The 14,672-nt window shown below is 35.8% G+C and overlaps 1 protein-coding gene and 1 long non-coding RNA gene across 2 annotated transcripts in view; both read right to left on the bottom strand.

Annotated features, from left to right (window-relative positions):
* Positions 1 to 14,672, bottom strand: part of LOC136027644 (uncharacterized) — a 77,950-nt gene that overhangs the window by 46,596 nt on the left and 16,682 nt on the right. The window lies entirely within an intron of this gene.
* On the bottom strand, positions 1,968 to 10,113 carry LOC136027641 (zinc finger protein 664-like). Its single transcript, XM_065705068.1, has 2 exons — positions 9,975 to 10,113; positions 1,968 to 5,664 (listed from the first exon to the last, which is right to left on the bottom strand). The coding sequence occupies exon 2, from the start codon at positions 5,657 to 5,659 to the stop codon at positions 4,229 to 4,231; it is 1,431 nt and encodes a 476-aa protein (XP_065561140.1). The 5' UTR covers positions 5,660 to 5,664; positions 9,975 to 10,113; the 3' UTR covers positions 1,968 to 4,228.

The following is a 14,672-nucleotide window of genomic DNA, read 5'->3' on the forward strand; positions in this document are numbered from 1 at the left end:
AAGGTACAGATGGTTATGAAGTTTCTGCTCAACCCAATTAGATAATAGATATATGTTTTAATTGTCATGTGCAATTGCAGCTAATTTGACGAAAAAAAAGCTAAAGTAGCCAAAGCGAGGCTGATTTTTAGCCAATTGAAAAGAAAACAAGACTCAAGAGCCCATATGGCACTTGTGACGAGATTGGAAGAGCCAAGAGCCAAGAACTTCTTCCCACCAAATTTCTCTACGATCTCTCCACTCTAAGCGCTTTCCAAGATTTCCGTTTTCCCCCTCCAACTCCCCCCAATCTCACCGGTCCGAAGAAAATTTAAAATAAGAGCTCTGAGACACGATATCCTTCTAAATATCAATTTTAATTCAGATCTGATAACCTGTTTGTAAGTTAAAAATACCTCTTATTTTCCTAATTTTTCCAAATTAACCGTCCTTCCATCCCCCCCCCCCAGATGGTCAAACTGAGAAGGCCACAATTTCTAGTTTAATCTGGTCAGGTCCCTAATAAGCCTGCCAACTTTCAGCAATCGCTATATTGATCACGTATCTAGCTTCGGATCTTCTTCATGTAAAAATTGGGGTAGTCGGGGATTCGAACATTAGACCTTTCACACCCTAAGCGAGAACAATACCCCTAGACCACAGGCAATAATTAAGAAGAACAATCATTTGGTTTATCGACAAATAAAACTCTTCTCAAATATATTCTTCGCTCGCTCCCCCCCCCCCCCCTTCAGAAGGTCAAATCGGGGAAGAGACTATTGTTGATTTAATCTGGTCAGGTTTCTGATACTCCTGCAAACATTCATCATCCTAGCTTATCTGGAAGTGCACAAACTAGAAAAAAAAGGACATACAGACAGAAAGACCGACAGAGAGACAGAAATTGTGATCGCTCTATGTCACTTGCTAAATACCAAGTGCTATAAAAACGAAAAGGCGAGACAGATATTTCAGGAAAAGCATACTTAATACGGAAACTAATTTTTAAAGCAAACTGTATCAGAACACAGAAATGGCTCTTCACATGTCTTTTCGTTGTTTCTTTTCTAAAGGCTGAAGGTAAGCCTCGTTTTGGATTCAAAATTCTTTTATTTGCAATTTTTTTTCCAAGATCATGCAAGGCCAGCATGGTCACAGGACTTGTCTAGTTGAGCCACAAGTTATCAGAAAACATAAAAAGAATTTTGACTGTCTTTAAACCTATGAATAACGATGCTTATGCTAAACAAATTCAAGATATTGAATAATATTTTTATTGAATATTTTTTTCTGTATAGCGCTTAGCCTTTCATCCCAGCCTTCCTTTCCATCCCAGACATTTCCTTAGACTTTTCTAAATGATTCTATTAAATCACAGAAAGGAAAGAATGCCAGGTCTAAAAAACAAGGTTTAAAACAGAACCATCGGAAAAAACTTCAAGCAGAGAAATACTTTAGTTAGACTAAACAAGTCTTCTCCACATTGTAGAAAGCAAAAGCCAACTTACGAGTTTTTATCGATTGACTTTTATTGATTGCAATTCTATAATTTTGTACTGACGTTTAGTGCGAATTCGGCTTGTGATAGCCGCTTTTTGAAATAAAAACTGATCTTATCTTATGCATTATAACCAGTCTCATACAGCTAGATATAAAATTTAACCAGATAGACTAAGGATAATAAAAGCTGCTAAAATATTAAATAGGATAACTCTAAAATCAACTACTATATAGGTAAAAAAACTTATAGGGAATGAACCAGACCAGTAGTCTTAAGAAATCTGCCTAAAAGTTTCTGCTTAGTGGTTTAGCCCCGGGATGGACGTTTGCAACAATTATTTCAGTGATATTTTTCATTTCAAAAATTCAAAACCCATTACTTTGCATCATAGATAAGGAATTTCAAGTGAGGATGAGACACTATACTTACTCAAAAGCTACAGACGTCGGGTGAAAATTATTAATGAAATACAAAACCTAAATAGATCTCCTGATTACATTTATTTTATTTTCTCCTATTTACATTACATTGGAAACTTTACTTCGTGTAACCTAGCAAAACAATATGGCAAACTATAAAAACAAAACAAAAATATCAACTATATTTATAATTCCTTTACTTTTGTCCAGCATAAAACCTTCTGCCGAAAAAACACAATGAACAAAGGACATTTTTAAACGCTCGGCATATAACGTACGCCAAGTTAGTTTACAAACAATTGAAAACAGCTTCCAATCAAAGGAGCAACTTTCTTATGGAATATTTTATTTTGAGTCAAAATACACTTTAGACTAACAAAAATATATTTTGAGATATGATAGTTTTATTGTTGCGCTTTGTATGACCTACAACTGATATTACACATCCTCAAGTGTATCTCACAAAATTAGGACTGTAGACAGAATCTACTAAATAGGTGAAGACAATAAACTAAAATATTAAAATTTGTCTGAGGAAAAAAAAGCTAATTCTATCTGGCATAACCGTAAGGGATTTAGTTTTATATCCTAAGCAGGATTAAAATATCGTGGCTGACTTTATAGACCTGTGAAGGCTTTCTAGCTCAATGATACCATTATGGAAGTAGGGAACAATGATTTCTTTGAGATTCTACACCTTAAAATATCCAAAATCAAATACTGTGCATAATACCGATGGATTTTGTTAGAAGACTATTTGTTATTTTGACAAGCCGGTGTTTTTACACCAGCTTAATTATAATAATGTTGGAATCTATTAAAAACAGTTTCATTTCACAGTAAAGAATCGATTTAATTTAAGAATATTTTAGCCAGGGTAAAATAAACTTAATATTTTAGCTGAGACCCTTACACAATGAATCAAAATCGACTTTGTTTTGGATCTGTCAAATTTATGGCAGGCAGAACAATTGCGAATTTAACCATTAGTGTTAACCATTTTTTCAATCAGATTTTTTTGGATCGAAGGATTTGGCATTGAAACTTCCAAAAGGGTTCATTGAACTAGAAATTAGAAGTTGTAGAATTTTGTTAAAAGTAAAGAGAATTTTGAGGATAACCAGCACTAATTACCTCTCAACAATGATTAAAATTAAAAAAAATTGTTCAAGTATAATTAAAAGGTTCAATAGTTACGATTTTAGAGACAACACCTTCCACAGCCTCAGAGACAAGGGTTGTAAAACGTTTAATCCCATCTACCCAAAATCAAATAAAAATTAAAAGGATAATTTGGGAATAGTTTCAGTTTCAGTTTTATCTCTTTCTCGTATATTTTAGTAGCTTTTACAAAAATTCCAATTTTGTTGCATAGGATATTTATAATTATCGTCCAAGTCCACATTTGACAGCAAATATTTTGTTTTAAGTTGAGGTGTTAAAAATAATCTATTATTAAATGTTGTATAATTTAATTTTTCAGGTACTAGATGCTTTAGGATCCAGGACCCCTCAAGTAAATGATTAAAACCGTAATTGATTAACATTTTAATTTCTAAATACCTCTTAATATATAACGAATATATTTGACGATAAATATAGTCATAACGTTTAAGTTGACGACCTAAGTTCATTTTGTACAGTAAAAACCTTTTCCAGATAGGCTGACACCTTCCCGAGTCAAATCCCTGCTATAACTATAAATATATTTCAAATTAACTTTTACATACTTATTTAACAATTGACAGCCATACAATACCATAATTTTCTTTTTTAATGACAGAGTAAAAAATTAACTTAAATTTTTCATTGCAAAGATTACACAAAGGCTAAAATGAGTAAACAAAAAATAAATTTAAAAAAAAACGCAAGAAAGATACAGACTAATTGAGTGGTACAAGAGGAAAACCGGGACAATGATTAAAAGCTACTGTCCTGTTGAATATCCACGCTATGAACGACATAAAAGACTATATTGAAAACGTAGATACTTGCATACCTTTTATACCTCAAACCTCAACCACAAAACACACCTACAAATTTGCTTTTTCTTCTCAAGTGTAAGAAATACTTGATTGCCACTCAAATCCTTGAGAGAATTCCTTCTAACAAATATCACATTTGAAGGATTTCTCGCCTGTATGTAGTTTTTATGCTCGTTAAAAAGGAGCGCTTAATAAAAGCATTTTTTTACACAGATCACATTTAAACAAGTTTTCACCTTTGTGTGTTCTCTGGTGTTCAATAAAATCGCCGTATTCAGAAAAACATTTGTTACGCGCATCATAGTTAAACGGTTTTTACCTTGTATGTAGTTTGTTATCCTCAATCAAATGATAAGATCGAGAAAAGTAGTTCTTTCACAACTGTGCACTCTTTGGTGCGACATCAAAGTGCTTGATTGAGAAAAGCCTTTGTAACATACGTCACATTTAAACGGTTTTTCACCTGTGTGCGTTCTCTGGTGTGCAATCAAAGTGCTTGATTGAGAAAAGCCTTTGTAACATACGTCACATTTAAACGGTTTTTCACCTGTGTGCGTTCTCTGGTGTACAATCAAATGGCCAGATTGAGGAAAGCCTTTATTACATACGTCACATTTAAACAGTTTTTCACCTGTATGTAGTCTTTTGTGCAGATTCAAACTGCTAGATTGAGAAAAATATTTGTTACACACATCACATTTAAACGGTTTTTCACCTGTGTGCGTTCTCTGGTGTGCAATCAAATGGCAGGATCGTGAAAAACCTTTGTTACATACGTCACAGTTAAACAGTTTTTCACCTTTATGTAGTCTTTGGTGCAAATTCAAACTGCTTGATTGAGAAAAATATTTGTTACACACATCGCATTTAAACGGTTTTTTACCAGTGTGCATTCTCTGGTGTGCAATCAAATTGCCGGATTGAGAAAAGCCTTTGTTACATACGTCGCATTTAAACGGTTTTTCACCAGTATGGAGTCTTTGGTGCAGATTCAAACTGCTTGATCGAGAAAAATATTTGTTACACACATCGCATTTAAACGGTTTTTCACCTGTGTGCGTTCTCTGGTGTGCAAACAAATTGCCGGATTGAGAAAAGCCTTTTCTACATACGTCACATTTAAACGGTTTTTCAGCTGTATGCACTCTCTGGTGCCCAATCAAATTGCTTGAATTAGAAAAACGCTTCTTGCCTACATCGCACTTATCTAGTTTTTTCCTCGTATTTGTTTTTGGATGTCTTTCTAATTTTCGATGGTTTTTACTGAGCAAGTGTCTATTAGAAAATATTTCCCGATTTTCTAGGCTATTCGCTTCTGATTCATGTGAATTTGAGCAACCATTAGGGGACAGATTCTTTGAATCTACTAGCAATGTGTTTCTCAGAAGGTCCACTTCTGACAGGGTCGATGAAAAGTGACCTTTTATAATTAGATGTTGTTTTATATCACCAATACATTCAGACAAACAAATGGGGCATCGTCTTGTTTCTCCCATTTGGTGTTCCATAAAATGTGGAACAAATTCTCTGTAATCACGAAATACCGCAGGGCAGACATCGCACTCGATTGGTGAAAGTTTTTCACAGCCAGTGTCAAAATGAAGATCCAGCATCAAAAATGATTTCTCTGTTTTCCCACAAGAGTCACAACGCCAGACCCCAGCAGTTAATTCTTCTATTGCCTTCTCTCTTAGCTTTTTCACGACGACGATTAGTTTTGGGCATAAGAGTTCTGGTTGAATTTCACCATCAGAATTGCTCAGAGTAGAACTCATTATCTCTAAAGTGAGAGAAAAATAAATTGAAGCTAGCTTAACAATTATAAATAAAAAGGGAGTGTTTAAGAAGTAATACATGATTAGGGTTTAAATAAAAAATTGTAGAACACTACTAATAGGTTTGTTCTAAAAAAAAGGAGAAATGTAGTGAGAATGAACTTTGAATTAGACTGAGATTTATATTTCCCTCTAAAATATATAATATTTTACTAAAATTACATTCGGTAATAAAATTATTAATACATTAAATCAACATAATTTCTTGTCATATTTTTGACACTTTGGAATCACTTCCAGTTTTAATGCACAATGCAACTTGTCCCATCACCCAATTGAACAGCTGTTTATAAAATGCCGTTCATAAATTTCGTTGAAAAAGTCTAGCCTTTTCTACCTAAAAATATACTGTAAAATTAGAGATAAGGGTGTTGCAATCTTAAAGGTAGTTGTGTAAAGTGAAGGAAATATTTGGATATGGGTTAATAGCCTTGGTGGAGCCCCTTGCATCTATCTTCACCTTTTCCCCCTTCAAATGGGACTGCACTTTATTGGACTTGGTCTGTAAAGCCCAAAAGAAGACACAAGGATCTACCCTCAAATCGAGATTGATCAAGCTCAATCTCAATTTATAGTTTTAGTGATCTATAAAACTATTTTTTAAATTTAAAAAGAAAAGCGTTAATTTAACTTAAAATCACACTTAAATATTTATATATCTTTATACATATATCTTTATAGTAGCATTTTTATTTATTTTTTTTAATTCGAAGGAATACTGTCTTCTAGACTGGTCCTTTCTACCTTAAATCTACCTGAAAAATCAGGATAGTAGACAGGGAATATCTCCACTACTTAAAAGGAAAGAGGATGTTGCAAAGCTTATATTGCAAGATTGTAGCAAGATTATTTAAAGCAAAAGGACCCAAGGGGTTAGCAACTTAATTTTTAAGAAGTTATTGAAAGGAGTAATCTAGGTTAGAAGTCCGAGACAATTTAGAAAGTCGAACCATTTAAGGAGAAAAAAGTGACATTCAACAGTCAGACAGAACAAATCTTTGTCAAGGAGGGGCTTGCAACTTATTGTGATCTGTTTGCCAATTTTGGATTCCTGATTTGCAATATTGGTCTAAAACGAATACAAACTCACTATTTTTGTTTTCTTTCTATTACCTTTGAGGGTAAGATAAATATGTCCTGGTTGATAATGTATTGATTATAAATATATCACTTTAGTTTTACACCACTACAGAAAATTAATTATGTATTTTTGCTAGAACATAGTGATTTAAAGTGATACAGTGGGAAGAAGTCCGTATTCTATATTTATTAAATAAATATAGAATACAGACCTCGCCCCACTACCCGCGGGGTTCGAGGACAAATACGCTTCGCTATATAGGTAATGTTACCTGTAAACAAGCCCACCTAACGCATTTTAGTTTGCCCCAGGGAGGAGGATAGTCATTCATAAATGGTTGCGCTTCTAGAAATAGCATTTCTAAATGCTATTGTATGGAAACTATGCTGCAAAGAAGCATAGTTTCCAGTTTAGATAGCTTTTGATGAAACTAAACAATTACCAAGGAGGACTTTTAAAATTTTGATTTTTTCCCCACCAGTTGACCGTGATGGAAGAGTCATGACAGCCAAAGGGAAGACACGGAGCTTATAATATTATTTAAGGTACCACCTGGTTTAAAGCCACAAACACCGCGTTAGGGCGAGATACACACTACCATTTTGTCAAGATTGATCAGGGGTTCACTACCCCCCTTTTTACCATGGGTTACACATGACTCTACAGACCATACTGACAGCTAAAAATTATCATTTTATTCAGAAATAGCCAAAAAGCCTAGAATTCTACGGATGGCTTGATCCGTGACGTATACTTGTCAGAAATAGAAAATCGAATTAAAGGAAGTTTTAAACTTAGAACCATGTAATGTAAATGCTGAATAACGTCGAACAAACACGATTTACTACGATATTTGTGTCTCAATATCATTTAATCATACACAATCAAAAAAAATCAATTCCTCAATAGTAATTAAAGAATCACGAATTATAGTATACAAATCATCAATGACTAGATCATTTGAACATGAAACATTTAGCAAAGCTGCGACATGTTGGCCAGCTCATATGCAAAGGGATACCCTTCAGGCCCATATTCTTCTCCCCCTAACACAAAATTCCGAGACCTTCACAGTGTTTCCGAGAAGTTCTGTATGGTATCCCAATTTTAGAGATTTTTAGTGTTTACGTGGGGGGGGGGGGGGCAAAACTGCCTTTCAAACATAAATTATATTTTCCACCTCTTTTTTTATTATCTGGATTATACACCTTCTACATATCTTTACATAGGTTTATAATTTTACATAGACTAGACGAGGTACTTGCTTAATATGATTATCTACTGCATACAAATAAAATTATTGAATTAATGGCTTTTTTTTCCACATGCACACGCGTTGGGCATAGAACTGATACTTATTTATCAGTATATTATGTATACTATGGGCATATACTGATGCTTATGTTTTATACAAAGGAAATACTTGAGAATTTGGATTGCCATAATCAGATAGAACAATAACCGGCTAGTTTGCAATGCATTATGATATAATATAATGTCTCTCCATGGATATTCAAATTAAGATTTGGGATTTACGAAGGACCAAAGAAAAGGCAATTATATTTTTCCTGGATAATGAGCTGTTGCCCAATACAAAACAAAGCGTCAATGGACACACCATGACGTTGTACTCTTATGAGAAGCAACATCTTTGGATGTGTAACCTAACCTTACCTTAACCAAACTTCATACTGTCACTGTGCTTTGCACTCTTTGCATGTTTTTGGAATTTGAATTTACCACAGCACAAAGACTGACTGGAATACAAGCAGAAAGCTTTTTTGTCAGAAAACTTGTCTTTAGCAAGCCACTTTCTTCTCCCTTTCTTTTTCACTTTTCTTCACCACTAAGATTTTCAATGTTAGTTTCAGAACTTTCAGAAGATAAAAAGTTGTCTGACATGACAGTACTTCCTGCAATCAGCCTTAATAAGTAAAACAAACTATTTATATTACAGCAAAGGATCTTAATACAGTATGTTTTACTTCAAAAGGAAAGATTTTCACTGTCTCTTAATTGATCTTCACAAACATCCACAAATAGTAGGGCTATGATGGTTCAATGCTTTACAGGTAGGGTAACCACTTAAAAAAAAATTTAATAAAACCTGAGCTTTTGAAGATCAGAATGTGATTCTCCTATATTTATGCTTTGATTTGAGGCCAAAGTCACCTCTCTATCTAAGCATTTAATTTTTTTTTTTTTTTTAAACAGTATTTTATAGAAGGAAATGTCTATGTTCAACTAGGCTATTGACTTTAGGGTTAAGTCCATCTGGTAGCCAAATTTGAACTTTGTGTTTCAATAAAATCTATGAAACTGGTTAGTTTTGAGCTGATTTTGGGTGCATAGGGAACCCCAGCAAGTGAGTTAGATGGAAAAATGTGCATATAATCAGCAAGGTAATAGTCCAATAGACCTATTAATAGGTCTATTGGACCTATTAAAAAGCCAGCAATAGGTTGCTGACTTTTCCTCCTTAGTATCAGTAAATTTTTGTAGGCAAGTTCAGCTGCTTTTTTTACATCTAAATTCACATTGAAATCTAAGAAATAATATTAAATAGCTAGGACATCTTGCTGATGGTCCTAAAAAAACACACAATATTGTCCTGAATGCAACAGTAGGCTATCTTCAAAATATTCCTCAGAGAGGTTTTAGATAAGCAAAAGTGAAAAGAAAAATTCACAGCAATTATGTTCTATTAGAAAAAATTGTCAATTTATGCCACTAGGTGTTTATGTAGCTATTCTATTACAGGTTCAATACTCCATGCCAGACATTGTATCCTGCTTGGCCCAGAATCCAAATAATTATAATTGGCTGTAGTGCAGTAGGCTATAGCAGAGCTATGAGGGTTCTAGGCTATGTGTTTCACAGGCTCAATTTTAGGTAATATCTCTGCTGCAGCCTAATCTTCATTAGAATGAAATTTCGACTTCAAGAAGAGGGACAGGTTTACCAATCTTTTACTACTTTAATCTACATACTAGAGCCTAGACCCAATTGATTTTTCCTTTTTGGTGGGCTAGCCTATTTCTTAAAATTTTTCAACATTTTGGACCTGTGGCTGTGAGTACCTATAGTAGCCTAGTTCTCTTGTACTTTGTTGACAACAGCCAACCAAATTATTTGATCATTCCTTTCTAATCCTATACTGGCAAAAAGTCTCACCTTAACTTTCCCTAAATCCCAAATTGGCAGCAGCAATAAGCACACATGCAGTGTTGCCAACGCTTCGGAAGAAAATGCACCACAGAACGCCCTAAAATTGTACCACTTATGAAAAAATTGTACCATGTCTATTTTTTGCGTGTTGCACCATGCGCAAGCGCAAAAAAAAATTTTGCGCTACGCGCAACAAAGAACAATCGAAAAATATATTACAGTAAAGAGAACAAAAAATCAGATATCTTCTTTCAAAGATATCTGGGAGATCTCCTTTCCCCTGCGTAGACCATTTTGGTGTCACTCCTGCAAATAGCAGAATTTTTAATCAATATCGAACAATCAAAAACCTTAGTTTTTATCTTCAAAACTGAACTGACTTTTCCAAATATAGGCTCAAATTTACCTAATAACATACGAAAAACAACCAATTAAGTACATTTGAGGAACTTTGACTTGTTCTTGATAAAAAAAAAAGATAAACAAGAACTGTAAGTAAAACGCGGAGAGACCGACGGGTGGACATAAACTGCAATCGAAATCCTATATGGCACTAAAGGTCATCATCCGAGTCAAAAATTATAACGTCACTTGCAGCAGCAGATTTCTTATGTGCTCGTCTAGTACTTCTTTAAACCTTTTAACCTTTTAACTTTTTTAAACTTCTCAGACTTTTTATTTGAAGACTATCATACCGTTCTACTACTTTGCAGCTGAAATGAACCAGGTCTGAGTCTGTATATTTCTTAAGATCAGAGCAAAATGGTAAATATTTCCATTCCTTGGAAAGGTTTTCTACATCACTTTCCTTTGTCAAATTTGGGAACTGGGTGATTAATGGGACAATGCTCAAGTTCCTATAGTCGGGAGACATTGCTATCTTCAGGTCTATTCTGTCCTGGTTTTTAGTTGACAAGTACTTTGAACTGAAAGACATTTTCCTTATTTTGTCGCTCAGCTCTATCAAGTATTTTGTGCATGTTGTCTTGAAAGCAGTTGCAGCTGACAACCATATCGTTTCATTGATAAATAGGACCTCTACACGACTGCCACAATCTACTTCATTCATATCTCAGAAATGCTGTGGGTCCCTAAGCTGTGTCAGAGATGCTTCTGTTTTCTCCATGTACGATGTCTTCAAAAAATGACTCACAATTGCTTTGTGTAGCTCTTTAGCCTGATTGTGGAGAATGCGAATTTGTGTCTCCTCTGACTGGAATTGTCCATACAGGTGTGTAACAAATCGTAGCATATATGCTAGGAAATCAAAAAAAGGCTGTGAAAATTGGTGACAGTAATTTCTCCAGAATAGCTGTGGCTTTGGCTAGCTTAATCCCTTCTTTAAAGCTTTCACTCCAAAAGAAAAGTATCAATCATTCCCATTGCTTGATATAATGTGGAACTACTGGGAGTCGAGAAAGCCACCTAGTTGTGACATGGCATAGAATCCTTTGCTTGTCAAGCTTCATGAATTGCTGCATTTCGATTAACTCCAGCTCTTTTGGGGCTTCCGTTAATGTAATTATAGATATCCTGACAGAATTATTCAATGTCTTCAGGTAGCTTCTGACTTGCTGTACTAGCACACAAATGGATTGAATGGCACGTACATCCGAGGACAAATAGTCCGAGGCCAAATGAAAGCTTTCATTTGTCCGAGGACAAATGAAAGCTTTGCTTGCATACCACCTTTTCCTCCCACTATGACCAATGAATTATTTGATGCAAAACCGATTAGATCCCGCTTTGGCACTGCAATTTCTTTAAACAGGAGGTTTGTTAACATGGTGTGTAGATCTCCAACTTTGCACTGCTGTACTTCAATCAGCTTCAAGAATGGGTCTTTCACAACTTTTTTCCATTCACCACTCTGATCTTCCTTCACTTCATCGACATGACCAACTCCAACCACTAGGCTTTTGGAATTACTCATATTAGTTCTCTCGCCGATTATTATAGAAAAAAGTTTTTTCTCATGTGGCAGCACAAGTCACCAAACGTTACTTATTCAATTGTGGAATTGATCACGTGTGTGGTTTTTGTGGGACCACACTGAGCTCCCTTTGCAATTTCAAAGTCAGGAAAAGCCCTCGATAAGGTTTCAGGTAGCTTCTTTATGTTGATTGACAAGTTATGGTGTGCCACAAATCCACGTAAAATTCATTCTGCCAATCTGATTTTCTGGCTACTCAAAAGTCTGTCCTCACTTCCTTCCAGAACGTCCGTATTAAACTGGTCTATGGAAACTCCAAAAAGAGTCAAAGAATTTTTTTCAAATGTGTAGTATTGCTTAAATGGCAACTAATATGGAAACTACTGCCTGACACGTCAATGTTACACAGAATGCAGTGCTGCTTTCCTGTGGGCCCTTTACTGATATAATGTTTACCCCTGGGGTAAATATTCCAGCTAGATGTCAATGTTTCCTTGTCTAATTTCTTACTTGTGGCACGCTTCTTCGCTACTGAAGCTTTTCAACGTTGAGCTTTTGCAACCGATTCCTTAACAACTGAAGGTTATTTGTCATGGGAATTGCTGTTGAGACTATCAACAACAGCGTCTACAGTTGAGGTCTCTGGGTGAACTTCTGTTTCTCTTTCTATGTCAGGACTTACAGACTGCCTCACCTCTGAGTCTGAAAACACCCTCCTCATAGTGAGATGAGAAGATTGGTCTCTAATCTTTGTCGAGATATCGGAGCTGAGTCTTTTTCACTGGTATCAGTTTTATCAACCAATATGCTTTGTCTTTTTCTGACAGTTTCTGGAATTCTGTTTGGTGAGCTTTCAGTTTCTTTCTGTTACAAGAGGGATGAGGAATGGGGCCTGTAGAAATGAGAGGCTGATCCTTACTAAAACTTGCAGTTTTGGCCCGAGGTACATGTTTCCTAACAGGTTTGAAAAAGTGGTTAATAGATGGCTGTAATTTCCTTATCTGAAACAAATAAAGAATCAAAAGAATATTTCACAATCGCTTATTTTTAGTATACTGATTACGTTCAGTCAGGAATTAAGCCAAACAGGCTGACTTCTGTCAAACCGTAGTAAGAACAAAAGCTAAGAGCTCATACGGCACTTGTGACGAGGCAAGAAGAGCTAAGAGCCAAGAGATCATATGGTATGAGCTCTAGCAAAACTCTATGAATCAATATATTGATTTAAAAGGAAAATAAGAGGCTCAATGCCGGTCACGATTTAAAATAAGAGCTCTGAGTCACGATGTCCTTCTAAATACCGAAATTCATTAAGATCCGATCACCCACTCGTATATTATAAATACCAAATTTTTTCTAATTTTTCCTCTCCCTTTAACCTTCCAGATGGTCGAATCTGGGAAAACGACTTTATCAAGTCAATTTGTGCAGCTCCCTGACACGCCTACCAATTTTCATCGTCCTAGCCCGTCCAGAAACACCAAACTCGCCAAATCACTGAACCCCTCCTCCCAACTCCCCCAAAGAGAGCGAATCTAGTACGGTTCCGTCAATCAAGTATCAAGGACATTTGCTTATTCTATCCACAAAGCTTCATCCTGGTTCCTCCACTCCAAGTATTTTCAAAGATTTCCCCCTCCAACTCCCCCCAATGTCAAAAGATCTGGTCGGGATTTGAAATAAGAGCTTTGAGACATGAATTCCTTCTAAATATCAAATTTCATTAAGATCCAATCACCTATTCGTAAAATAAAAATACCCCAATTTTCACATTTTCCAAGAATTTCGGTTTCCCCCTCCAACTCCCCCCAATGTCACAGGATCTGGTCGGAATTTAAAATTAGAGCTTTAAACCGCAAGACCCATCTAAATATCAAATTTCATTAAGATCTGGTCACCCTTTCGTAAGTTACAAATACCTCAATTTTCAAAATCACCCGCCCCCAACTCCACCAAAGAGAGCAGATCCGGTCCGATTATGTCAGTCAGGTGTCTTAAACGGGTTTTTATTCTTTCCGTCTAGTTTCATCCTGATCTCATCGCTTTAAGTATTTTCGAAGATTTCCAATTCCCCTCAACTGCCCCCCCCCCCAATTACGCTGGATCCGGTTGAGATTTAAAACAAGAGATCTGAGTCACGAGGTCCTTCTAAATATGAAGTTTCATGAAGATCCAATCTCTCCTTCGTTAGTTAAGAATACGTCGTTTTTTCTAATTTTTCAGAATTTAATCCAACTCCCCCCCCCCCCAATAGAGCGGATCCGCTCCAATTATGTAAATCACGTATCTAAGACTTGTGCTTATTTTTCCCAACAAGTTTCATCCCGATCCCTCCGCTCTAAGTGTTTTCCATGTATTAGGTTTCACCCTCCCAACCCCCCCCCCCCCAATGTTACCAGATCTGTTCAGAATTTGAAATAACAGCTCTGAGACACGATATCCTTCTAAATATCAAATTTCATTGAGGTCTGATCACCCGTTCGTAAGTTAAAAATACCTCATTTTTTCTAATTTTTCAAAATTAACCCCCCCCCCCAACTACCCCAAAGAGTGCAAATCCGTTTCCGTTATGTCAATCATGTATCTAGGACTTGTACTTATTTTTCCCACCAAGTTTCATCCCGATTCCTCCACTCTAAGTGTTTTCCAAGATTTTAGGTTTCCCCCTCCCAACTCCCCCTCAATGTCACCAGATCCAGTCGGGATTTAAAACAACAGCTCTGAGACATGATATCTTTCCAAATATCAAATTTCACTGAGATCTGATCAAC

This window comes from Artemia franciscana, chromosome 5, assembly GCF_032884065.1.
Source record: "Artemia franciscana chromosome 5, ASM3288406v1, whole genome shotgun sequence".
NCBI classification, from domain to species: domain Eukaryota; kingdom Metazoa; phylum Arthropoda; class Branchiopoda; order Anostraca; family Artemiidae; genus Artemia; species Artemia franciscana.